General features: G+C 31.5%; 1 protein-coding gene across 6 annotated transcripts in view; it reads left to right on the top strand.

Moving 5' to 3' along the window:
- Positions 1-27,002, top strand: part of LOC129913835 (band 4.1-like protein 5) — a 33,857-nt gene that overhangs the window by 4,228 nt on the left and 2,627 nt on the right. For 4 of the 6 annotated variants that reach the window (XM_055992732.1, XM_055992735.1, XM_055992736.1 and 1 more), the window contains exons 2-8: positions 19,938-20,085; positions 20,159-20,335; positions 20,439-20,647; positions 20,706-21,490; positions 21,629-21,751; positions 24,798-24,917; positions 25,050-25,204. In XM_055992732.1, the coding sequence (XP_055848707.1) occupies positions 19,938-20,085; positions 20,159-20,335; positions 20,439-20,647; positions 20,706-21,490; positions 21,629-21,751; positions 24,798-24,917; positions 25,050-25,204 (1,717 nt within the window). The remainder of the gene's footprint in view (positions 1-19,937; positions 20,086-20,158; positions 20,336-20,438; positions 20,648-20,705; positions 21,491-21,628; positions 21,752-24,797; positions 24,918-25,049; positions 25,205-27,002) is intronic. The other 2 variants (XM_055992733.1, XM_055992734.1) reach the window with 2 other exon arrangements.

Below are 27,002 nucleotides of genomic sequence, written 5' to 3' on the forward strand. Positions count from 1 at the left end.
AGTTCGGGCAGATTGCGAAAACTGTAACTTTTCAAATAAATATAGCGGCGTTTTTTCTTTAAATTATTTGATGTAAAAATATACAACATCTCGTATTATTTTCATCATTGAAGTACATAGTTTCTTTCGCCAAGATCGTGATGCAGTATTTTATGTATGTATATCGATACCTTCCCGTAAGAATGTACATTTTTCGAAAATGACTTTTTGATGTTTAACTTTACTTTGAATTAAACGCCACGTTTTGGTCCGAGTTTCGCTGCCCTATCATATATGCAAATAAAACTAGAGAGAAAATATAGTATCATGTTGTTTTTTTTTTTTCGTTTCCTGAAAAATTTTAGAAATGTCACTTAATACATTCTTATGGTACGGTAAAGATTTTATTTTTCTTAGTGATGTAAGACCAGTTGACAGGTGTAACATATATGTACGTTGGATTATTTTCCGGGAGTTTACAAATTTTTCTTGATGTAATATCTTAGTAGTTTTTCTACTTCCCCAAATTAAAAAACATCCGAAGCTTTTTCAGCGTAACACATAATAGACTTAACTACTGCTTCAAAATGTTATATTTAACACTTGGTGCGATTAGTTTTTTGCTCATGAAATTTTTTTAGGCACAATTTATTGCTCTTTTCCATTCAATGATTTTATCTTGGTAATGTTTCTTAAACGATAGTGTGGAGGTGCTCAAGTCTCTAAGTTTCTCATTTTGCCAATTTACCTTTCCTCTTTTGCGTGGCGACCTGTTCCATTTCTTAATACCATAGTGGATTTCCCTTTTTAAAGATGGGTAAAAAACATGTAGGTACTTCACCAGTAGACTATGTTTTATGTCAGCGTAAACTTCTAGACAAAAACATCGGGAGGGTTTTTAAAGAATTCATACGGTATTCGATCGTCGCCTGGGACCTTATTATATATACTAAGAGCTTTTTTAACTTCTTATCTATGGGTCGATCTAGTGATGGATCTTAAAGGCCTGGTAGTGCATACTGCATATCGCTTGGGTAAGGTGAAGTTTTAAGAAATTTTTTGAAGTGTTCAACTAAGATATCGACTTCAACTTTGATGCGTTTATCATTTTGGCAGTTTTCCAGAACGATCGACTATCATTGATGCTCACAATATTGTTGAAAGGTTTCGTATACACATATATATAACTTTTGTTTCTTTGCCACTTTCCCTTTAGCAGTAATCGATTGTAAAATTTACTTTTTTATCACTTTTTGATCGCCCATTTTAAACCGTCAATCCAATTGATTCATACATTTTAACCAACTTCTTACCGTAATTTTTTTTCATCAGTTGCGTTTCGCAATTCTTTTATTTTTTTCATTAAAAGCTCGGGTTCTTCATTCAGAACTTGTGTTGCCCCAATTCTTCCATTAAAATCTGCAATAATTATAATTCTTCTTTTAAGAATGCAGTTTTTACTGAAATTATATGGTTTGGTATTTTGTTGGTGATCATTTTTCTAGAATTTGAATTTAGTGCGAGGTCAACGAGTGGTTTCTTTCAAGTTTGCTCGCTATAAGGTTTCCAATGTGAATTGAACCCAAGAAGATTGTGATTTTCTCACAAAGCTTTATCATCGTCACAGAGCCTTCATGATCTCACTTTCATCGTCGGTCGCTTCGTTCGATACCGATTGTGTTTGTTTCCTAATTTTATTCAAATGCTTCTTTGAGCTTCGATTGTTATTTGTATTCTCATTCATTTTAATCAACACGATGACGATGACAACGGCTGCAAGCTTGCTGCTTGCTCGTCTTCATTGTCGAGTCAATGAAAACAGAAGAAAATGCATAAACAACACACATGCCATAGCCCCTCTAGGCATAGCAGGCATAGTTTGCCTTGCACGGCAAGTAAATTATGCTAAATTTATGGATTCTCTACACACCGACTGGTGCGACTGGAGGAGGAAGAACGAACGAAACCGCAATCTTGCGCGAGTTAATGTCTAAATTGTTTTATTTATGAATTGCATTTTGGTTTTGGAACAACACGAACGACCGACCGGGGTTGACTTGTTTGGTTTTATATCAAGTTGACAATGCATTGCAATGTTTCTCTTCTTTAATTTCTGTTTGGGTTCTATTTTGTGTGGCTTATTTGGTGACGAAGGAAATGAGCTTAAGGTATCTTTTTTTATTTGCATTAAACTATTATTTTAACTTACTGGATTTTTTTGTTCAATCTTCTACCTCCCCCTCTTTTATTCGTGTTTATTGAATGAGACTTGTTTTGTTGTGTTTTTTGCTTTGATAGTAAATAACAATGTCCATAATTTGAATGGGGAACAAATTTACTGACTTGCAACGTTGCTTAGCTTACTGGTTACTTGAATTTCATTTTTTTTTCTGACCTAGGAAGTTTATCTTAATGGATATCTTAACTGCTTTTACCTACCAAGACCATGTTTTTAAAATGAACGACCGCTACGTTGCATATGGGTATGTGTGTTAAATAGAAAATATAAAGCTTGAATATACCTATGCTTTGTCATTAGATTAATGGTTTTTTTTTTTTGTTTGTGTAGCTGATCTAGTTTAATTTATTGTAGGAGAGTTATAGTCTATTTGAATTAATTTTGAGAAGTGAAAGATTTTTAGTTACTTTCTTGTACATTTTATTAACGATATACCTACTCGTTTAGTTGCAATAACGAAGATAAAGAAAAATAAAATTATTTTTTAATTAAAGAAAGAATTAAATTTTTCACAAAAGTGATTTTTGTACAAATTATGAAGTAACTATTAAATTAATGCCTTTTTTCCTTTTTATGAGATCTGATCTAATAGAACACATCCATACAAAAATCCATGTATTCAATACAAAGTATCTGAAAAAAAGCCCGAATTTTAATTTAAAATAATGGGAGCGTTTCAGAATCCATCTTTTTAAAATCCCGTTTTCAAAAATACCGAAAATAAGTTTTTTGTTTTCTCAAAATCCCGTCTTCTAAAATCACACTCATTCGACATCCCGATGTACATTACTATAGTACCGATTTTTAGAAAATTCAAATATCCCGTCAAATAAATTTTTTAGAATAAATTCACGGTAGGCGGAGAGCGCAGATAGGTATATATGTACATTTAAAAAATAACAAACAAAACGGCAAGAATTCAAAATCATGCTGCTCATTTGCGAAAGTGGAAAAGAAATACATATTTTTTTATGTAATGCAATGTTTTTTTTGTTGATAAGACTCTTAAAAATATACGGAATGGTATGTGAAAATTTCACTACACCCCCAAAATCAAGCCTTGAACAAAAAAATGTTTGTTCGATTTTTAGCCATTGCAAAAAAATCTGGCGTCTTCAATTTTTCACTGATTTTATTGATTTTACCTAATTTGATTTTACTTAATTTCAACGATTTTAAAACTTGTGGTTTTTGTTAAAAATACCTAGACTTCATAAGCTCAACAATTTCAAAACCCCCAGTTAGAGGGATGTGGGGGCGTGGAGGGTAGGTATTCTTTAATGCTTCTTAAAAAATGTATTGAGAAAATTTCTCAACCTTTCACGGTTTTGTTTGAGAAGTTAATTGACTAATATTTGATTTTTCTTTAAGAGGTTATGTAGAAATGACCCATTAACTTTTGGTCGATCGGCAATATTTTATGTATACCGAAAATATTCGAATTTTGATCAAACATTGTATTCAAATCCGAATACGAAGTGATTAGTACATAGTCAAAAACATTTCATAGGTAAGATAAACAACATTTATTTGATATTAACCGTAATTGGGAGGAATATTTTAGACAAAACTATGAGTAGAGCTTAAACTGCTTATTAAGTTTAAGCTTTGCCAACCTGAGTTTGGTTTTTTTCGAATAACATAAGTGATATTAAACTAGCACTTAAAAAAAACGCCTAATCCGAATTATAAAGCGTCTAATTATGAAAATACTTTCGAGAGAAACTCCAAAGTAAGAAACCACTTGAAACGGAAAATAGCAACCAAGAACATCGTTAATTTATGTTGACAGTATATTTTATAGCTGCAAATGGTTTGACTGAGCGACTTTAAGGTTTTAATTTTTGTCAAAATTTGTATATTTGGTTGTAAAATAGTTGCTCAGCAAAATCAAATTCACATATCGCTCATTTACTTGAACACTGTCATAACTCAAAAGAATCAAGGGGCACGGTAGTGCCCAGCCAAGTTCTCTAGCAACTTTGGCACTACACCCTTATTTACAGGAAACAACTCAGGCCATTTTCGACCCCCCCTCTAACTTCCACACCAAAGATGCTAGACATTTCAAACTCGCTACATTTATTGAGCTTGTCAAAACCAAACTTCTCACAAAATTTCAGCCTTTTACGATGAGTAGTTTCTGAGATATAGGGCTTCAAAAATCCCAAAAACCGTAACTGACTGACTGACTCACTGACAGATCATCAAAATTATGGAGAACTTCCCGTTAACGTAGAAACTTGAAATTTTACACGGTGATAGGGCTTGTGGTGTATACAAAGGGAAAAATTTAAAATTTGAGAATTTCAGCCAGGGGGCGTGGCATCCGCCCATTTCCGCTGAATTTTCATCAAATATTATAGAGCACTTCTGATTATCGTAGAATCTTGAAATTTGGTAGAATGGTAGAGCTGGTAGTTTATACAAAGGAAAAAATTTAAAATTTGAGAATTTCAGCCAGGGGGCGTGACAACCGCCCATTTTCACTGAATTTTCATCAAATATAGAGATTTTCAATTCTACAGCCATACCTTGCAAAAAGTAGTGAAATCACAACAAAAACATTACTGTTAAAAAAGGAGCCAAGTTCTCCTATGTTGAAATTATGCTGGCACAAAAAGTACTAAGATGTAAAAGTGTACCCAGTTCTAAAGTTTGGGTTCAAATTCGTATCAATAAAATTTTGATTGTTTACTTGGCAATTTTTAAAATAACTTTACAAATCGGTAATTAAAAGAAAAATTGTCAAGAGAACAATCAAAATTTTATTGATAGGAATTTGAACCCAAACTTTAGAACTGGGTACACTTTTACATCTCAGTACTTTTTGTGCCAGCATAATTTCAACATAGGAGAACTTGGCTCCTTTTTTAACAGTAATGTTTTTGTTGTGATTGTTTTTTCAGAAAACGAGTTTTAAATTTAGCATCGATCCATTTTTGAATGTAAAAAGTTCGTTTCTAAAACAAAACTAGTGCTTCTTTTCCGTCTTTGTGCAGAATTAAAGATTACTTTATTCCAATAACTTCTGCATTAATAATTCAAAACTCGTAATTTTTGAGTTATGACAGTATTCAAGTAAATGAGCGATATGTATTTCTGAAATTTCATTAAACCTAAAACTTTTTCAATAAAAGTTAATTTCGATTTAACTCGTAGAGTAAGAAGTTAAGTATTGCCGCCAAACATAAAGGTGGTTCAATTTAACGTTGCTGCAAAAACCGGCCTTTTAGCTTCTTAAAGTTCACTTTGTACAAAGTGAAGCACAATGACCTAACGTACCATAAAACGTATATTTTATTGTTTTGTTTGTCAGGTAGGCTAATTAACTCAATTTAAATTTGCAAAACAAACGTAATCTTCATAATAAAAGCGACAATACCCTTACTTCACATTTCTTTACACCTATCATTATAACATATGTATCCTATTACCTTACGCAGATTTCAAGATTATATAAATGAATTGCAATATCTGAAGAGTTGTATAATCGAATTGGAAATGTATACTGTGGGAACAATAGCATCGTCAGCTTTTTTCTTGAGAAAAAAGTCGTTGATTCGTTCATTTTGTCGTCTTGCATTCTAATTATGATCAGATAATCACCGCGTGTTAAATAATTTTATATGAAACATGATATAAACATAATTTAAATTTTATATTTTTTTATAGCAAATGAGGAATAATGAACCAAGAAATAAGGCGAAACAAAAAAAAATGTAGTTAAAGAATTTTATTTGTAACATTGAAAATGTTTATTCGGCACATGCTTGCTTACACTTAAAGTGTTACTAAGATTTACTTTTGATCATGGAAAAATGGTAAAATAGTAACATAGTCGTTCTTTTGCTGGCTCGGCCATTTGTTTATTATCTCCAGTCCGATTTTTTTTTTATGAATCCTAAACTCTGGCTCTAAGAGCCCACTAAAAACTTTCTATCGGCCGACAATTTAGTCGGTCTCTTAATCAGTTTAAAAAGCGCGCACACTACAACGATCGAGTATCGGCCTATCAAAACTATCGGCCGATAGAAGGTCTGTAGTGTGCGGGGCTCTTATAGGTGCTAATTAGACCGGGAGCCAACAGCAGATTTTGGGAGTTTAGGTATAAAAAAAATGGGATACATGTTATTGAATTCGAAAGTCTGTCAGGTTTATTTCACGACATCCTATGGTTGTAAAGGGTTGAAGTATACAACCGCGCACGATTTTTATTTCTGCATAAAAAAAGCCAAAAGCACGTGGAAGTGCTTCAATATTCTAGGTTTAACCTCATGAAGTCCATGTTTGAACCAAATTTGGTTAATCAAAGTCCATGAACTATTAGTCTCAACAAAGAAAGTTTAAATCGGTCCGAAAACTATTAACTACTGATTCTTCAGCTAAAAATCCAATCGAAATTACATTTGTTCCAATCAATGGAAGGATAAAAAGTCATTAATTCTCAATACTATTCAATCATTTCAAAAGAATGCCAGAGTCAACATAAAAATATTATAAACAGATTATTGTTACTAATTGTTGAATTAAATACATGTAAGGAACCATGATTTAGCTTTTCCGGCTGAACTTTATCAGGATTCACTAAAGTTCTTCAAAAAAAATCATTACTCTTCCACGAATATAATATACCTACATATGCAATTCAAAGAATTCCAAGAAAATTATTGTAATTAAAAAATAATGAATACAAAGTTGGTACAACTAAAGTTTATTTGATGTGGGCTGTAATAAACAGTCATTATTCAGTAGGAATTAAAAGTTGCGTTATCTCAAGTGTAACAAGTCGATTTAATTTGAATTGCAATGCTAAATATGGAATTTAAATGAGTTTCAAGTAAAGCAACAAAAACCACTTAGCACTTTAACATGATTATAAGAATCTTAACATCTTCCTGTCTATTTCATTGATGACGTAACCAAAAAGAAAAAAAAAAAAATGCAGGTGGTGTTGATTATTATTGAGTAATAACCGATTTCTAGACATGCAATTTCCTCTCATACATGCAATCGACGAAAAACAAAGCACGTGAATGGAGTACAGAATGATAAGATTTGTACATATGTAAGTTTTACCAAACTACGATTAAAAAGCTCTTTAAAACATAAATGAAAACATTTATTACTGTCTTAATTTTTCTATTTAAAGAAAAATGAAAAAAAAAACTTGTTTAAATATTGCTGGTACATGTTGTGTGGTGAATCGAACTGGACAGGGACACGTACCTACTGCATCAGATTGGAAATGTGCGTCAATAAGCAAAAATGTTGCTTCACATATCAAACTGGTTGGAATTTCTCGACTTATGGGTTTGTTCACGGTATCTTGTCGGCTTTATGGAAAAACATGTTAATCATTGGTATATTGGTAATATTAATTACTGCAAGTTATAAACTAACAGTATTGCAGTTTTTATATTACCACACAAATATCAACCCCAAAACAACTCAACCAGAACATTGAACTCAATTTTTATTTTTACAAAAAAAAAAAAAACTGGTAAAAAGTATAATTTTCATTCATTCTTTTTTTTTTATGATTCCATATCCACTACAAAGTATATAAAAAAGCAACCAAAACAACAAAAATACAAAAAAAAAAAGATTCCATATTTTTAATCAAATTCACGGTCATTTGACCAACAGCAACAACTATGTAGTTCAATCCTACTCGAGTATAATAATACACCAAACATTCTTCCCCACCACCTCTTAATTGCTTTGTTCACAACTAAGTGTATAATTAAAATCAGCTTAAAAAAAAAAAATAAATAAAAGGAAAAGAAAAATTATATTTAACAAAAAAAAAAAGTGCAAATGCAAATAGTTAGACGACTTTTTTGTGTTCACTTTAGTTATTTTATTGTCGTACAGTAAGGTATGCGAGATTATATACACTGACAATTTATATTCAAATTCATAAACTGATCGTAAAATGGGACTCGACTTTAAAAATGTTCTCTTTTTGTGTGTATTATGATTTGAGATACGTTTTAATACATAAAGTCGGCTTAAAATGTTTGAAAATTTGAGCTACTGGTTTTGAAAGGAAGATGCCTAATGGAACAAACATGAAAAAATCGAACAGATTCATACGGTGAACAGTTTAAATAGTAGTTTTTGAGTAAAATTATTGTAATTATGTTTTTAGAAAAGACTTGTTATTACAACCTCATATAATTACGGTGACCATATTTCTACGGGCAAAACCCGGGATAGATAAAAAAAATTCGTTGGATTGTTTTGAAAACATTGGTTTTTCAAAAAAAAAAAAAAAAATTAAATTAAATACAGCCGATTTCTTCACAGAGTCCTAACGCTAAAACCGGTCCTAGGCCTAAAGTTAATACTCAAATAAGTACCAACTCATTTCTTCACCCAAGTACTAGGTCCTAAAACTGTTAATTTAGGACCGAGTACTAGTTAGGACCTGGTCCTAGCTAGCTTCTCAAAATCGGCTAGTACCTGGTTATTATACCAATCGTTAGTACTCAAATCATTACCAAGTGATTTCTTCACAAAAGTTCTAAGCCTTAGTACTGTCAAATTGGTACCGAGTATTAGTTAGGACTCAATATTTGTTAGGACCTCAAAATCGGTAGTCTAGCGCTTAGTACTTGAATAAAAACAATGGATTCTATTCTTTTTAAAAGATATCTGCCGGATTAATTAATTTCTTGGGTGCTGTTTCGCTTGTTAAGTGATTTTTGGTAATTTTAATTATTTGAACGATTTTAAAAAATTTACCAAAATTACTTTAAATGAGGAATGCAATGGCGGAACCGGAAGAATGGACAAGAAAACACTTCTTGGTGAAGAAGTACCAACAGAGTTCGATCTTCCTAAAAGTGACAACCAAGATGGTCATTACATTTCTCGACCTGTAAACCATTTACACCCCCAATAATACCTCGGACTTGCCTATAAGTCAAGATAAAATATTGCGAGTTGCATTTAAGTAAAAAAAAAAGACAATATAAGGACTGCGTTCTTTTAAATTATTCTTTTTATTAAAATAATTTTTTTATGTTCATATGCAGGTACAAACGTTTATCCGAAAATGTCGTTAACTTAATATGGGTCTACTGCATTAAGGTTAGCGATCCATTTATACCTCGAGTATTTCAGAACTGTTAACATTAACCAGATCACACAATTCAGCATTCATAAATTAATTCTTGACTGTTAAATTTCTTGATAAATGAATCGAATTTGTTTTGCTTGTTGGCTTCTTGTTACGTTTGACCACATTTGTTTTAAAATTTTTTTGATAGTCCTTTTATTATTTTCTACTTTTTGTCTTTCTTTATTTTGTTAAAATCTCTTAAATATGAAAATAAATTATTTCAAATATCAAAATTAATTATTTTAAACTTAAAAATATTGTCAGAATGACAGTTAGACCAATTTTATACGTATTAATTCTTAGGACTGCGTTGTGAATTTAGATCCGGTCCTATATATGTGAAGAAATGCTCGGGTCCTAACTTTTCCTTAGGACCGAGTATTAGTGCTAGCACCTGGGGTCGAATTACGGCACACGATTACGATCATACGTTAACGTTTTGATTATTTCTGTCTCTATTTAATTATTAGAAAACGATAGGGACACATAGCAACCATTCGTTAACGAACGTTTGCCGTAATTCGACCCCTGGTCTAGCTAGACCGAGTACTAAGCTGACTTAGGACTTATGTGAAGAAATTGGCCGTAATAAAATTAGTTTTCATAATTTTTCCTAATTTTTATATCAAGATTTCTTCAATTTTTTTACGGGAACATTTTCGTTGAAATTATTTTAGTCATTTACGAGGAAGTCAGAAATCAATAAAACGGGTTGATAAATTATAATACGTACTGTTAATAACTTCTTAAAAAATATTTTTTTAATCAAAATAGTGTGAGCTGTTTTTTAACATTTTAATTTTATTTTACTTAAATGATTTTAAAATTTTGTAATATCCAATTCAACATTTAATATGTCCTTAAAACTCTTGAAATTAAACGGATTCTTTCCTCTTTCATATGTTGTTCATTATTCGAAAAAAAAAAACTTTTTCTGATGTAGCTTTCAACCTGACAAACACAAGCTAAAACTAAATAATTGACGAAAAAACTTAAAAAACTAATGGTTTTATATGAAAAATTAAAAAACTTTTATTTACCAACCACTACTGTTTTCTTGTTTTCCGTACAAAGTATTTAAAATTTTGAATACAAAAATCAGAGAAAGTAGAAATACAGGACAATTACGGGACAAATTACAAAATACGGGACACTTATATGTCCCGGTTTTCTTAAATAAAAACCCGGGACAAGCTATAGAAATACGGGACGGTCCCGGGTAAACCGGGACGGATGGTCACCGGTTTATATGATATAATACTCGAGCAAGTTCATGGTGGAGTCAGACACGGTTGCAAAGCGTTATCAATTTGATTTTTTCTTGTGATAAGTTATGTACTGCGCTCAGCATTGACAGGAAACGAAAAGCATTTAATGGAGTCTGACGTTTAATCTGAAGCTTCTATATTAGTTGGATGACAGCCGCTAGAGAAAACACAGTTTCTAACATTTTTGGAGTAAATTGTCTCTACAAAATGCCGAACAAGAAATTACCAGTCGCATCGGGAAGGTTAAATGTGCGTTTGGGATGTTTTCCAATATTTGGAGGAATGATTCTTTCATTCAAAATACTAATCTATGACTGTACCGTTGAAATGTTAAATTCGCACTGGATGCAGGTGTGCGGGGACCGTAAGTAGATGTTTAGTAAACATTGTTTACGTAACATCAGAACGATTTTTTGACCCATAAGAAGTCGTAATCATAAGAAGACGTAATTAGCAGTGTATTGGAATGTTGATCGTGTTGAAGTAGATTATACTCGTAGGTGTCTCTTGTAAGAATGTATTTTGTTTGTCTCCAAAATTATGGTACTTTCAATAATTTTTAAAGAATTACTGATAGGTTTTCTGAATCGTTAGTTATGTACTCTTGAACTTGAACTCTCCGCCACGCCAACGGAGTTATGAAAAGGCCCATTTTTTGCATAGAGTCCACAGAATGCTTCATATTCAAAACATTTTTGAAATATGCCAAAACAGTATGCACTTTTATGTAACTCGCTGAAATGAGTTAGTTTAAGTCTAAAAGATCTTCCAAAAGGCTTTACTGTCTTTTGCATTGCTGATTTTTAACGCCAGATCATGTTGAATATGTAAATAAAATCAGATATGATTTTATTTACATATTCATTTAACTTTTTTCTTATTAATGCAAAAAATCGTTGTGTGGGAGTAACTCAACAAGCTTTCCTTGTATACAAAGATGCCTCAGGTGCATTCATACATGATCTGGCTTTTAAATAAATTACAAATAACTTTTAATACGTACTGCAGATCTTACATTTGTGTACATAAAAAAAGGCTACCTAATAGATAATATTTGTTTATGTGGTCCTAGTTTTTGATTCGCACTGTACATAACGCACCCATTCTTTCATTCTTCATGGGGCTATAGCAGTCACTTTACGATTTATAATTACACATTACAAGTTGTGTAGACCAATGCCGTTGAAATGTAAGGCGCCACCGTTAGTGCGGCGTATTGTAATAATTGTGTTGTTTGTTACACAATTCACGTGAGGTAAACTGGAACTGACCCTTTCACATAATAAACCATATACCGTTTTTATAGCTGTTGGTTTTCGTAGCCTATGTTGTTTTCGTTGTCGTTGTCGTCGTCGTTGGTACGGACAGTCCCGAAACCGAGTGGCTTTTTTTTTACGATCGACATTAACTTACGTGTCATTACATTTCAATGTCAGATTGTTTGTTTTCTTGTGGATTGTTTTACAAAAAACATTGTAAAGGCACATAAAAAACAAATTGTGGAACAAGATACTTTTAAAAAAGGGCTGATCTACCATGTTGAAACTCGAAATACATCAACACATGTCAGAGAGTTGTTCATTTTGTTTGATTTATTCGACGCAAATTGTTTTTAATTTTTGTTTTAATAGAAGATTAGAAATAATAATGTCCACATAAAAACGTGCTGCAGTGACAGTAATGGTTAGATGTTTGTATAATTTGTCATTCAGTCGCATTCATACCTAATGTTTTGATAACAATTATTATCTTTTGTGTAGATGTAAAGTAATAAGTCGTTGAATTAACACAGTACTGTGTACGCAATATATTTCTATTTACATTTGTAGAGTGTAGAAATTTATGATAATAGAAAGAAAGGTAGGCCTAAAAACTCCTGGTACAAGCAAATGCAAAACCACCAGCATTCAGTTGGCCTTAGAAATGGAACAATACAAAACCGGGAGGCTTGCCGCCGATTTCTGAGGTCAACCCGGCGAACCCCACAGGCGGATCACTAGTGTGAAGCAGTTACGTGGGATAGTTATGATCCCCTCGACATCGAGATCATAACAGCGCCGAGAAAAAGGAAGAAGAAGAAGAAGAAATTTATGATAATATTTTTGTAAAGTAATTTTTCTTAATGTACTTATTTATTGTATTTATTAATCCATAAGCTTAATTCATTTTTTCTATATATAAATGATTTATTTTTGTGGATTAATATTTCAAAGTAGATAGTACTATTATTGGATAGGAGAAAAGATAGATTTAACAGAAAAAAAAACAGCTCTAAGGATTTTGATTAAAAAATCTATGAGATTTGCAAAATAAGGTCCTAATTTTTGAACAGCTTCATGAAGCCTTAAACAAAAATTTAAGTCTGAAAATTAAAAAATCGTCTAAATCGCTCAAATTTAGAGATAAGCTTATTGGCTTACCATTGTAATGTCCACTTTGAGTTTTTGAATCAAAACAAAAGTCATCGGTTGTCTACACTACGTACGAAAAATACAAAATGCCCTTAAATTATTATTTTTGGTTTGAATTTTGAAAAAGAAATTTGGAATTTTAAAATTTTCAGTGAAAATTTTGTTATACTAAGAGTACAAAAGATGATTTTTGGTTTGCATCCAAATCCAGAGAATTTTTTTTTTTTTGAAAAATCACTTATTTTAAGATTTTAGGAAAAAATAATGTTTTTTTATGAAAAATTGCTATAGAAAAATGTTTTTTGAATATTTCCTACATTTGAGTATAATAAACGATTTTTCGTTTTTCAGACTTTCTAACTTTCTACACATAAAAAATATTTTTTATAAGACTTTTTTGAAGGGCGGAGAAACGAAAATTTTGGGTTACAATCATGGACATAGATTCAGAGTAACATAACTGGAGAAAATAGTAGGATTAACTCCGGGTTAACATTAACACCCGATCTGAAAAACTAAAATTAAAGTTTATGAACTTGAACATACAGAGCCTTAAAATTCTAAGCTTCTTTTACTATAATCATCGACGATCAAAAATAAATCAATGTAAATGCTTCATTGTATAAAAACAGAGGGTGTAAAATCGCTGTTTAGACTTGACAAATTAAGCTTAATACAATTCTAAATCTTATCACTGTTCAATTGGTGGCTTTTATAAAGCTTAGCAATTTTGAAAAGATTCTCAACCAGATTCAAGTAAATTGTTTTTGTGGGGTCTTCATCCAATTGAAAAATGATACGAGGTTCTATTTAGATTTATGTTGCCAAAAAACTAAGTAAATTGTATGGTTTTATTTAAAGATAATTTGTCTTGTATCGTAGGTTCTTGCTTTATTGAAAACGGATCCGAAAACTCTATTTTTCTACTCCACTTAAAATGTCGTACCTGGGCGAAACGCTTTATTAATTTTTGGAGTTGAGGTCACTTGAACTTATATTGAATTGAATTAATTTGCTTTATCGGCAGTCATTGTACCATTTACCGTGAGAATTATGCAAAGAAAAGTCATATCTCGTATGCAATAAAATGAGATTAAGCTTTTATCTCACTTTTCAGTACATTTTCTTGAGATCTATCTCATTTTCTTGAGATAGATCTCTAGAATATGTATTGAAAAGTGAGATAGAAGAGCTTAAGCTCATTCAAAAGCGCTTTTTCATAGTTCAAACTGTTTTAAAGCATATCGTCGGTCCAAAGGAAAAACTCACTAACTAACATTGGATTTCAATTTCAATAGCAGTAAGTGAGTTTTTCCTTTGAACCGACGCACGATATATCCCTGCTCATTTTTACTAAAAATAGATGAAACAACTACAAGTATTTGCGATATAATAAAAAGTGATTTGAAAGCAATCCGTGAGTTAAGACAATTCAATTAGAATGTTTTTTTTTTTCAGGAAAGCCTTTGATTTACGGTCATTAACATTGTAAAACATCTTCATCTTCATTTATTCCGTAATAATGCTTAATGCAAAAAATAATTTATGAAAACTGTCTATTCAGTTGACTGTAATTTGAAACAGAATTTTTTTCACCCCACTGTATGTGCAATAGTATATCCAACAAACTTCTACATTGAAACACTGAATTGTGCAGCTGTGTTGTTGAATGATTACAATCGTTTAGAGGTGTGGTACTTGAAGTTTCTTCTATAATTTCGCTGACGTTTATTTTTCATGGTCTTGTTTTGATATGAAAGTTGATATTGAAAAAGCGAAAGACAATAATGTGCCCTTGAATTCTAAAAAGAAAACAATAAATTATTAAAAAACCTAACAAATCTTACTGCTTTAAAAACAAAATAGCTTTGACTGTTTTATAAACATTAACGAATGGCATATTTATTAGTATAGTTCAGTTAGTGTTAATTGATGTTCTGAACTTATCATCTGACGTTTTTGTGATAATTAGATACCATTGAGCAACTCAGTTAATTACTGTTTTTTTTTTTTTTTTTTTTTACTAAGTTGCTAATATTTAACACCTTAACTGTCTGTTAGAATGTTGTTAGATATTTGATCCAATACTTAACCAATATATTAACATAGCAGTAGTAGTTTGAAGAATTAACCTTGTTTGTTTTAAACAAATATATGTAATTAATATAATCTTCAACAAGATCAAGTAAAATAATGCAAGAATATATTGCGATTGCAGGGTCAAATTAAAAGAATTAAATATTTTTGTTAGACTTTTAGGAGCGATCTTCTCAATAGAAGTTATATTCAAGTCTACTGAGTTATTTTCGACGTTATACAAACTACAAAAGAAGAATTACATATTTGAAAAACTTATTATCTTAAAGAACACTTATAAACTAAATGGCTCGCATGCAATAAAAATGAGCTTTAGCTATTACCTCACTTTTCAGTTTTCTTCATTTTCTTGAGATCTATCCCATTTATTTTTGATAGATCTCACGAAAATGTACTGAAAAGTGAGAAAGAGCTTAAGCTCATTTTTTTTTGCATACGACCCAATGACTCCAAAGGTGAAAATGACATTTTTTGTTCCTTAGTTCCTAAAACGTTCTCACAAATTGTACTTGCTATTAAATTGCTGTAGAAGTGTATATGTGATATTTACAAAACGTTGTATTTTGACAATTTTTCTTATGCATACCCTACGCAATGGCCCGTATGTATACCAAACAGTAAGTACTAGCAATAGGAAATTAATGAGTATAAACTAGGTTTGACATGTACAAAATGTGGATAAAAAAGTTCATAGTTTACAATTTTCCAAGTAAAAACATTTATTATTTTTTATGCTTATCACTTAGATGCACCTAGATGCACAAAAAAGAAACGTGCTTTCTAAACAACAACAAAAACAACAAACAGAAGCTGCTGTTTTTAAATTAATACCTACTCTTCTGTTCTTACTTTCTCCACCCACAAAATTCAAGTAAATTTAATCACATCCTACGTGCCCTAGATTCATTTTAAGGTCGATTGCATACATAATGACCAATTTTATTGGGTTCAATGGTATTCCAATACAAAATAATCTTTATTTTTTTCTGGATGCAAGAAACGAAATTGTGTGACCAAATAATCTACTCTCAGAAATACTTACTGAAGCCAACGAATTGTAGTAAAATTCAATGTACCACTGATTTACCAATGATTGATGGCTTCTATTTTGTTTTTTTTTTTTGTTTCTGGTACGCATACGCTTACGCATGACTTGAAAATCTGATGATTTCCACAAAAATCCACTTGACGTTATGAATGCAAATGTTTGCCAGATAAATGATAAATCTTTGTTATCACAGTTTTTTCTTTTATAGATGCCCATTTTTAATGTAAAAAACCAGTGTTACCTCCTTAAAGTTTGAAATTAAGTGTGTCTGTAAAAAAATTGTCTGTACAAAATTGTACGCAAAGGGTATTATAATGAATAAAAAAAAATAAAGTTTTAAGTAGTTCTTAGTTTGATTTTCATCATCTCTGAAACCTGCCATTCAGTCACACTAGAAATGAAATCGTAAAGGAAATATCAAGAAATGTTCTTTTTTAATTAAAAGAAATTATTTATTAGTTCTATATTTTAGATACTTTTTGATTGATTAAAAAAATATTTGTAAAAAAAATATAAAACGCATAACAAAAATCCGTTTTCAAAATGGTTTTAGAATTTCATTGATTAAATTTTGATTGTTTAACTTCATAATTTTTTGTTTAAATTAGTATTCTACATAAAAGTTTTTTGATAACTTTCCAACAAGAAAACAATCAAAATTTAATTGGAAAAATCTAAAAACAAATCGAAAAATTTGGTACATTTTTATATCTTATTACTTTTTTGCCGGACCTAATTTTTATAATTTAATTTATAAATGTTTATAATTTTTTTTTTATATTTTAATAAGTTTATTCCATGCTTCTTTCTTAAAAAATCCCAAGTTTTCGATATTTTCTATGTTTTTGAAGGCACTTGAGTGATTATATTAGCTACCATAAGTGCAACATATCGCACGTTGAGAAGAGAGTGTGATAGTGATTTTTCAGGAGAAGTAAAATAAGAAAATCTTATATACAAATAAAACAGATGAATTTGATAACAACACTTCTGCCCTCTAGTGGCGAGTTGTGCAAATAGAGTCACTGCATTTAATACTAATGTATGTATGTAGAATTGGCCTTGCGAACTCTAATATTGACTTAATTCAAGATTGACACTTTTTGAGTTGTGACACTATCTTTCTAAACGCGAAAATGTCTAAAATTTTCCTTTTTATAAGGTATCTACCAACTCTTCCATTTTTGATAATCTGTTATACTTTAAATTCTTTGATAATAGTACAGTGAAAATAAGGGGCAACACGCAGCTTGGGCAGGAAACCTCATTTTTAGAATAGAATTTTTTCAGTTCCATAAACTTCCAGTTCAAATACTCTATTAAGTTCTAGGATTCTTCGATAGTCATAAGAACTCCATAAATTTGGTGCCTCTTGAACTTTTACAGAGTAAAAAACCTCTTACTTAAACAAAACTTCTGAAAAATTCAGAAAAGAGTTACATAACTAGCAACTCCTTAAAAAGAAAATATACATAAATATACAAATTGTAATAATCCAGTCAAATAAGGGTTTAACCTCGGAATGAATGTTAGTAGAAATTTTTTTTGCTCAATATCTTCCTTTTGCCATTCTATAACATATCTCAAAAGTCTAGAAAAATCTCATGTCCGCTTGTCGCGATTTCAAGGTCAAATCGCGAAATGAAGATTTTCAAAATTAACAAAAATAGGCTATGGTATTATATACACATATGATACATGATTTCAAGGTATTTTTTAATGCTGATTCCAAAAAATCTAAAATCAAGACAATCTGACGTCTCTGGAAAAAGTTATACCTGTTTTTTATCTATCAACTCATATTATTATAACAGTTGCAAACTTACTGCCGAAAAACCCTTAAAAGTTATGGTAGATGAACCAAATTTTGCATGAAGATTTTAGAATCCATCATTATTAAAAATCAAAACAATCCATTACAAAAAATATATATACCTGCGAAATAATGGTATTTTTTGATGGAGGGACAAATTTTAGGATATGCACTAAAGAAGATTCTTGTTCATCTTAGGAATAAGTGCTAATAGGCTATTTTTTTCATTTTAATCTTTGTTTGGATATTCTTTAACTACCCTCAAAAATCTAAAAAAAATCTCATGTCCGCAAGTCCTAATTTTCTTGGTTTGAAAATAAGTTGCAGATTTTAAAAAATTAATAAGAAAAGTTTAAATTTTTATATGTATACAAACATAAGCGACATGATTTAAAGGTATTTTTTAACACTTATTCCAACAAAACTCACAAACAAGTCAACCTGACCATCCCTGAAAAGTAATGCACCTTATTCATGTTGATCTGACACAAATATCTGAAGTGTAGTTTTTCAATTTTTTAAAATCTGCACCTTATCTTCAAACCAAGAAAATTAGGACTTGCGGACATGAGATTTTTTTTAGATTTTTGAGGGTAGTTAAAGAATATCCAAACAAAGATTAAAATGAAAAAAAATAGCCTATTAGCACTTATTCCTAAGATGAACAAGAATCTTCTTTAGTGCATATCCTAAAATTTGTCCCTCCATCAAAAAATACCATTATTTCGCAGGTATATATATTTTTTGTAATGGATTGTTTTGATTTTTAATAATGATGGATTCTAAAATCTTCATGCAAAATTTGGTTCATCTACCATAACTTTTAAGGGTTTTTTGGCAGTAAGTTTGCAACTGTTTTAATAATATGAGTTGACAGATAAAAAACAGGTATAACTTTTTCAAGCGACGTCAGATTGTCTTGATTTTAGATTTTTTGGAATCAGCATTAAAAAATACCTTGAAATCATGTATCATATGTGTATATAATACCATAGCCTATTTTTGTTAATTTTGAAAATCTTCATTTCGCGATTTGACCTTGAAATCGCGACAAGCGGACATGAGATTTTTCTAGACTTTTGAGATATGTTATAGAATGGCAAAAGGAAGATATTGAGCAAAAAAAATTTCTACTAACATTTATTCCGAGATTTACCCCTTTTTTCTCCTTATTTGACTGTATTATAAAATCAACTTCCAATTCCTACTCAAATGTTTTTTTTTATAGTTTTACAACAGTAGAAGATACTACAGTTTAAAACTCACTTAATAGCAATAAATCTTCAATGAAATAATACCTACGCAATGCTTTGTACATACAAATATTTAAACTATTTTTTTTTAAAAGCTAAATAAGTTTCTTTCAAAAACTCTCGTAAATTCCTTCAAAACAATAAAAGTGCATCATCAATCAATAAAATTGACTCAATACTCTTGCGAAGAATTTATATATTCCTGCAAACTGTTTCAAGTCTTTCGAAACCTAGAAAGTTTCAAAAATATTTGTTAATGACTTTTCCTAACATGTTAGATTATCTTGAATGTCTATGACCCAAACTCATAGCTCTGTCTTAGTTCATAAGGCTATATTGACTATCGGAATGTTAAGATTCCGATTATTTATTATTGTTCACAAGATAATCTTCCAAAATTGAACATAACTGACATAATAAACTAGCAGTAAATTTCATCAGATCCATCGGTTTTTTTTTTACATCGTTCGGCTTATAAAAAAATCCCAGTTAACACGTATCGTTGTAAAGTCACAATTAATAGCCATAAAATTGTCTTATACGCATTGCAAAATCAATACAGTGTTACAGTTCAATTGTTTTCATTACCTTCTTAAAACTTAAACAATTTTCATTTACTCTAAATTTCATTAAAATACAATATAACCGTATCATGACAACAAATCACTATAAACAATTTATGTTTTTTTTATAATTCCAGAAAAAAGCAATGGGAAGCTATTTATACGAACAGGTTTTCTACGCTCTTGATCTCACAGAAAAGGACTACTTTGGTCTGCAATTTACCGACGCTAATCACGTGAAACATTGGTTGGATCCAACAAAAGCCATTAAAAAACAAGTCAAAAGTAATTTCTTTAGTTTTTATCTCTTGCCTCTTTAAAGGTCATAAAACTGATTGTGTCTTTTTTTTTATTATAGTTGGCCCACCTTATACATTCCGTTTAAAGGTTAAGTTCTATTCATCAGAGCCAAATACCCTCCGAGAAGAGCTTACACGTTATTTATTTTTCCTTCAACTTAAACAAGATCTCTTAGAAGGTCGTTTAGATTGTCCCGATGATAAAGCTACTGAATTGTGTGCTTTAGCTTTACAATGTAAGTTTTTTCTTTTCATTCTTCTTCAATTTGTTAAAAGGTCAATAAAAATAAAATAACGTCTAATGGCTCTTTTTTGATGAATTTATTTTCATTGCCATAGCTGAATTGGGTGACTATGATGAACAAGTGCATACAGCAGCAACAGTATCGGAATTTCGTTTCGTTCCTGAACAAACGGAAGAATTGGAAATTGCGATTCTGGAAGAATACAAAAGCTGTCGCAGCTTGACACCTGCACAAGCTGAGACAGCGTACTTAAACAAAGCCAAATGGCTAGATATGTATGGTGTTGATATGCATACTGTTCTGGTAAGTCTTTTTAACCTTATTCTCTTCCACAAATTAAAGAAATCTTATATTTTCTTAGGGAAAAGACGGCTGTGAATACCATTTAGGATTGACACCCACTGGTATATTAGTTTTTGAGCGTGATCAGAAAATCGGCTTATTTTTCTGGCCAAAAATCAGTAAGCTGGACTTTAAGAAGAAAAAACTAACTCTGGTCGTGATTGAAGACGATGACGAGGGCCGAGAACAAGAGCACACATTCGTTTTTCGATTGTACAATGAAAAAGCTTGTAAACACCTATGGAAATGTGCTGTAGAACATCATACGTTTTTCCGTCTACGCGCCCCCGTTAAGGGTCCATCTGCTAGGCAGAATTTTTTCCGAATGGGTTCACGCTTTCGATACTCGGGAAGAACAGAATTCCAAACAACAGCACAGAGTCGAGCTCGCCGAACTGTGCAATTCGAACGTCGGCCATCGCAGAGATTCGCCAGCCGACAATCGCACCTGTTGCGCGAACGACAAAAAGCGTCAGCTGCGGCGGCAGTAGCAGCCATCGCTGCAAGAAATTCAATCGATCAAGCAAATGAAAGCCTTCTACCACTAACATCGATGACAGACAATAGCCTTGTCCAGATTGATTCGCCATCCATGTCTACCATTACTCCATCACCATCTGTGCAAACGGTAATTCACAACTCAATCTGTGAGCTACCGGACACATCTTGTGCGGCATCAATTAACTCCGGCCATATGAACACGTGCGCGTCGCTGGGTCACGTCTCCATGAAGTCAACATCGAGCACTGAAGAACCTGGCTACAGTAAAATTGGTTCATTTGGTAAAGCTGGACTTACTGTAAAGTAAGTAGAGATAATGCAGACTCACACATACACACACATATGAAAATGATTTAACATTTTGTTGCTTATTTTCTCATTGTTTTGTGTTTTTTGTTGCTTTTTTTGTTTCTCATTGTTTTGTGCTTCTTTTTGGTTTAGAATGGAACCTGAGACACCAGCATACCCATCGCCGACCACGAAGAACTTTGAAGACACTAATCCATTTAGGACACAATCTCATCACGGTTCGTTTGGAAAGGCTTCCATAAGTTCATCATTTAGGTATGTTTCGTTGAGTATATTTTTTGTACGTACGAGAATGTATCTGCTGAGTTTAGTCTATCATTTTGTTTGTAATTTGTTTTTGTTTTGTAATTTTGCTTTGTAGTGTTGTCCGTTCATTCAGACATCATTGCTATTATAATGTGTGAATAAGTCTGTTATTTTGGGTTGTATTTTTGTATCTTTTATTTTTTTTTTGTTAACTAATGAGATCTTAATCAAACTGAAGATGGATTATTGTCATAATTTGAATAGACAATAACAATTCATCATCACTGTGTTGACGATGAAGTGAATAAATTTTTCTTTGTATGGAAGAACTAGTTTTTGAGAAAGCGAAATAGAAAAGAAAAGTTATAATTGCCTGTAGGCAAACAGTGTAAGCATTTATGCTTTTCAATTTGATGCGAAATGATTTTTTTTTCGAAATTATATTTTATAGGTTTTCTTTAATGGTAGAAATTGGTCTTGCAAGCTGCAAGTCAACTACTACATGCCTTTTTTTATCGGTCTAAATTAAAAAAAAAATTAAATTGTAGTAGTAAGGTTTGCAACATACGTTAATATTTAGTAATTTCATTTGAAATGCAATAAAAATTTTCCATTTTAAAAATAAGTTTCAAAGAATACTCCATACTTAAAATCTTAGCACTATATCCAATGTTTTCTTTAAACAAACAGAAATTCAAAACTAAGTTAGTCACTTTTACAGACTATATGAAATGAATATAAATTTAAGATTTTTTTGATATGTTCCTATACTTATGTCTAAAGTTTAATAGAATGGATGAAAAAACAAATAAAAAGGAGAAATGAAACTCAAAAATAAGGAAGAAAAAATGGAAAAGGGTTTGAATTGGATATCAGAATGAGTCAAACAATTTTATTTAAAAACAGAAACAAAGATAGTATTTCTTCCAAAATTCTTTCATTTGTACGAGTTACACCTATTCCACATGGAAAAACCCGATCATCAATCAGACTTTTTTTTAGTGTTGCTGCTTCGCTTTATCTTAAAATATTTCAAACTAAGAGTTAAAAGTGATCTAGCGATTGCACTACACGCTTTGAATCCGAACGAAGTTCATACAACCGAAATTAATTTCGTACCAATTCACAATGTTTCTCCATCACTTTCATCAATGTGAAATTTATAGAACGTAGACATAGATTTCATAACTTATCGAATTGTCTTGAATCGAATAGCACTTTAACCTGAATTTTAATTCTGTTAAACTAACACATACAAAAAGAGGAATTTAAAAACGATGAATATTCACTTTCATCGTTTCTAACCTTAAAACGGGCTGTTTTTCAAAACTGCCTAGCTTTGACCAGGAAGACCTCTGAATTTTGAAATTTTGAAATTTAATTACTCTTAATTTAAGACTTGCCGTCTTCTAGCTCTATGAGATGTACAATGCACTTTAGCACGACAATCGTGCGTATGGGAAGTTATATGGTTTTTGTAACCACTAATTTTCATATTTCACTTCCAATAAGAGATTTTCTTTGGAGCGGTGAATTGATGACTATTCGGTTTCAATTTCAATTAACTTATAGTTTTCACACTTATGTTAGAATCTGTGATAGGTCCTCGAATAGTTGCCAAATATTCTTTTTGAGGACCTCAAGAGTCTTAGGTTAATTTACATAGACTTTGACTCGAAAAATCAAAGTCTGGAACTCGTTAAATCTGGTATCTTTCCTACCAGTGCCAAGAAACGAGTAATTATTCATTTTAATGATTAACGAATTAATTATAATTAATGATTAATGAATTAATTATAATTAATACGCGTTATTAAAGCAAATATCAATTTATGAAAATTGACTTCATTTACAAAAAGACGTAATCTCTAACGACTTCTGTAGAAGTTGCCTTGATGAGGAAGAAGAAGAAACAATCCAACATCTTCTCTGCTCATGTCCTGCCCTTTCCAGTAGACGTAAAAAATACCTGGAAAAATATTTCTTAGAAGATACCAGTGAGCTAATCAATACTGACATCTTCAACCTTCACCGCTTTATTAAAAGCTCCAACTGGTTTAATTAGTGAGGAATTTCCTCACAAAATCATGGTATCACAACGGACCAATAAATGGTCTAAGTGTGTCAGTTGTTTTCCTGACAGCCATTTCTACCTAACCTAACCTAACAAAAAGATATATTTCGATCAGGTAATGACCTTAAACACCATGAATACGGCTTGTTCTAGTTTTTAGTGGGTAGTTAGAACAGCGACTTGTAATGTGCCAGTACAAAAACCACTGTTCTTAAGAACCGTTATATTATCCTCAGTTTCTTCTCTTCAATACGCAGCTTTTGAGTACTGTTACGATAAAATAGACTCGTAAATATAATTTATTTTCTAAGTTTACATTTTAAAACACAACTTTTGATACCCCTGTAAAAATAAAAATCCAATCAAGGGATGTTTGAGCTCGTATACTAATTAACCTGTTTATTTGTTCGTTTGGTACTAATAAATTCAACAATTTATTTATTTAAAAGAACATGGTTCTTTCATTAAAACAGATGTTACATTTATTTAAACAAATTGTAAGAAAAATATATCTTTCCGTTTGAAATAAAAAATTACATGACAAAAAAAATATTGCTAAAGCAAAATATAATGTTTTCTTGTCTAAAAGGGACACAATGTGCTTAAACACTTTCTGTTTCCTGCTGTAAAGCAATTAGCATTAACAAAAATTTTAATTTACATGACAAATCTAGCCGATGATAGCGTTGGTTAAACAGCTTACCGATAGCCATGTCTCGTTGAGTAAATATCTGGCAATTGTTCAAGTTGTTTTAGCTGCTGCGCCCTCTTTTATTTATTATTTTCTAGTTGTATCTTACACAATGACAAGTGTATTTTTGTTTTCATAAAAAAAAAGAAAATCCTAAAAAAAAATAATAATGTTTGACATAAATTAATTATTTAGCTTATTTGTAGCTTATGTAAATGTATGCTTTTTCATTTTGTTTATTTTTTTGTTTTTTATTAAATCACACTCGTAAATAAATCTGTCTTTTACAGCATAAAAAGTGGCTTATCGGATAAAGATAAGGAGCTAGATTCATTGCTTAAGTCCATTGTTAAAGATCCATCCCCATCAATCCTAGCTACCGAAGCAATTAATGATGCTAACAGTATCAGGTAGATAAATAAAAATATGTTTTTTTTTAATTGTTGTTTTTAAATTGCTTTTTCATTATTTTTTTGTGTAGAAGCTTTTTATTATAATTTAATTCCGTTTAAAATGTTATATTAATACTGATTTATAAACAGGGTAACAATCAATAAGACATCGGATATGGAACATAATACAGAGACTTTGAAGCGATTATCAAATAATAATGAAAAACCAAACAACCAAGTGAAAATGGCAAATATTGGATCTGGAGCGCTACCGCCTGGGCACATTAAGTGCAACATTCTAAAAGGTATGTAAAATATTTACAATTTTTGTTTGGAATTGATTGTTTTGTCCACAATGTGCTTCGTAAAATATAATTCTAATAGCTCATAGACCATTATTTATAAGTTATTCTTGGGCAAACGTTACTCCTTGTATTGATTTCCTTGTTGAAGCTACTGAAAGTGGTAAAGCATCCATCTCGACAGCAACTATCTTAAAGGCATTGGGTTTTTCCGACAAGTCGAATCATCCCACTCGGATCTCGATGGATCCATTGTGATCCCCAGGGTGGGAAGGAATCTGGATGGGTAAGGGAAGGATATATTGGGAATTAGGTGTTGGGATTTGTGTTTTGTGCCTCCCTAAACCATCCTGAAATTTGGATGAATTTCACAATGTTTTTTAGTGGCAAGGACGAGACGTCATCTAACTCATTGAAAAAGTCTTTAGTCTGCATTTTTCGTGCTTCATTGGCATAAGCACCCATGAGACGGTTTGGCACGGATCCTTGATCCTGTTTTGGCCAGTTCATCTGCCCTTTCATTCCCCTGTATATCACGATTACCTGGGACCCATCGAAGGGTAAATATGTTCGTTGTGCTTAGGGAGTGTATTTCGACACTGGTCAACTAGTTTGGACTTCGTGACGGTAACTTAGGTCACTTGTATCTTCTAATAAGTATTTTTCCAAGTATAATTTACGTCTACTGGAAAGAGCAGAACAAAAGCAAAGAAGGATTGTTTCTTCATATGAGCAACTTCTGCAGAATTCGTTTGAGACTAGGCCTAGTCATACGGCATGTCTACCTATAAGACAGTGACAGTGTTAGGACTCCTATTATGGAGCTAATATGCAATCTACTGAGAGACAATAGATTTTTTGAATGTTTTGAATCTAGCCTAGGCCAGATCAGCTTAGGCTAGATTCTTTTGTACTTATTTCACAGGAATTTGTGCAAAATCCCATATTGGTTCATTCATATAGAAAAGGCATTGATTTTTGTTGACATTTTCGTGATTACCCCCTTATTAACTGGAAAGGCAACGTAGTTGCAGTTGATTTGCAAAGTAGCAGAGTATTGTACTAGGCGCTAGAAGCTTCCACTACTATGTATGAGTTTGTGCTGCTCAGATATCTTAATCGTTACTGGCGAATTGAATATGAAATCGGAACATTGAATCAACGCTGTATGAGACATGATCACAAATAAATGTGCTTCAGCGATATATTCCTATTAATGTCTAAAACCCAATGCCAATGATGATCGAGTTTTGTACGTATTGGAAATATTTTGAAAAGAGAAAACATGATGGTTTCAGGTAGCAACAGTGATCTTTGGCATTGAATTTAATTTGAATCTTCTTGGGAAAAGGTCAACAGCTGAACAACTTGGACAAATGAGGCTGGATTATGGACAATTCTTTCGTATTTACAACTCTTCAGTACTGATTGCGTTTGCGTTCAAAATAAAGGTATGATGGTACAAAATATTGAAAATTGATAGCTCAGTTGTCTCCATTTACAGTTTCGTTGCAGCTAATTTTTTGACTGTTGTGAAGTTTTCGAAATCCTTCATAAATTTGTCAAAAACTTTCCCAATTTTGTCCACATCTTCTGGTAACACTTTAATAAGTTTACTGAGCCTATCTGAAATTGTATTTCGTCATCGTTATCTGTTTCTTGATCAAGTTAATTTTCGTTGCTATTCAAGTTGTTTAGAACCATGGAAAAAGAGGATTCTGAAAAGATTTATAACCAATCTTTTTAGAATCCTCCTTTTCCATGGTTCCAAAGTGGAATGGAATAAATGTCTGATTCTATG

This window comes from Episyrphus balteatus, chromosome 3, assembly GCF_945859705.1.
Source record: "Episyrphus balteatus chromosome 3, idEpiBalt1.1, whole genome shotgun sequence".
NCBI lineage: Eukaryota > Metazoa > Arthropoda > Insecta > Diptera > Syrphidae > Episyrphus > Episyrphus balteatus.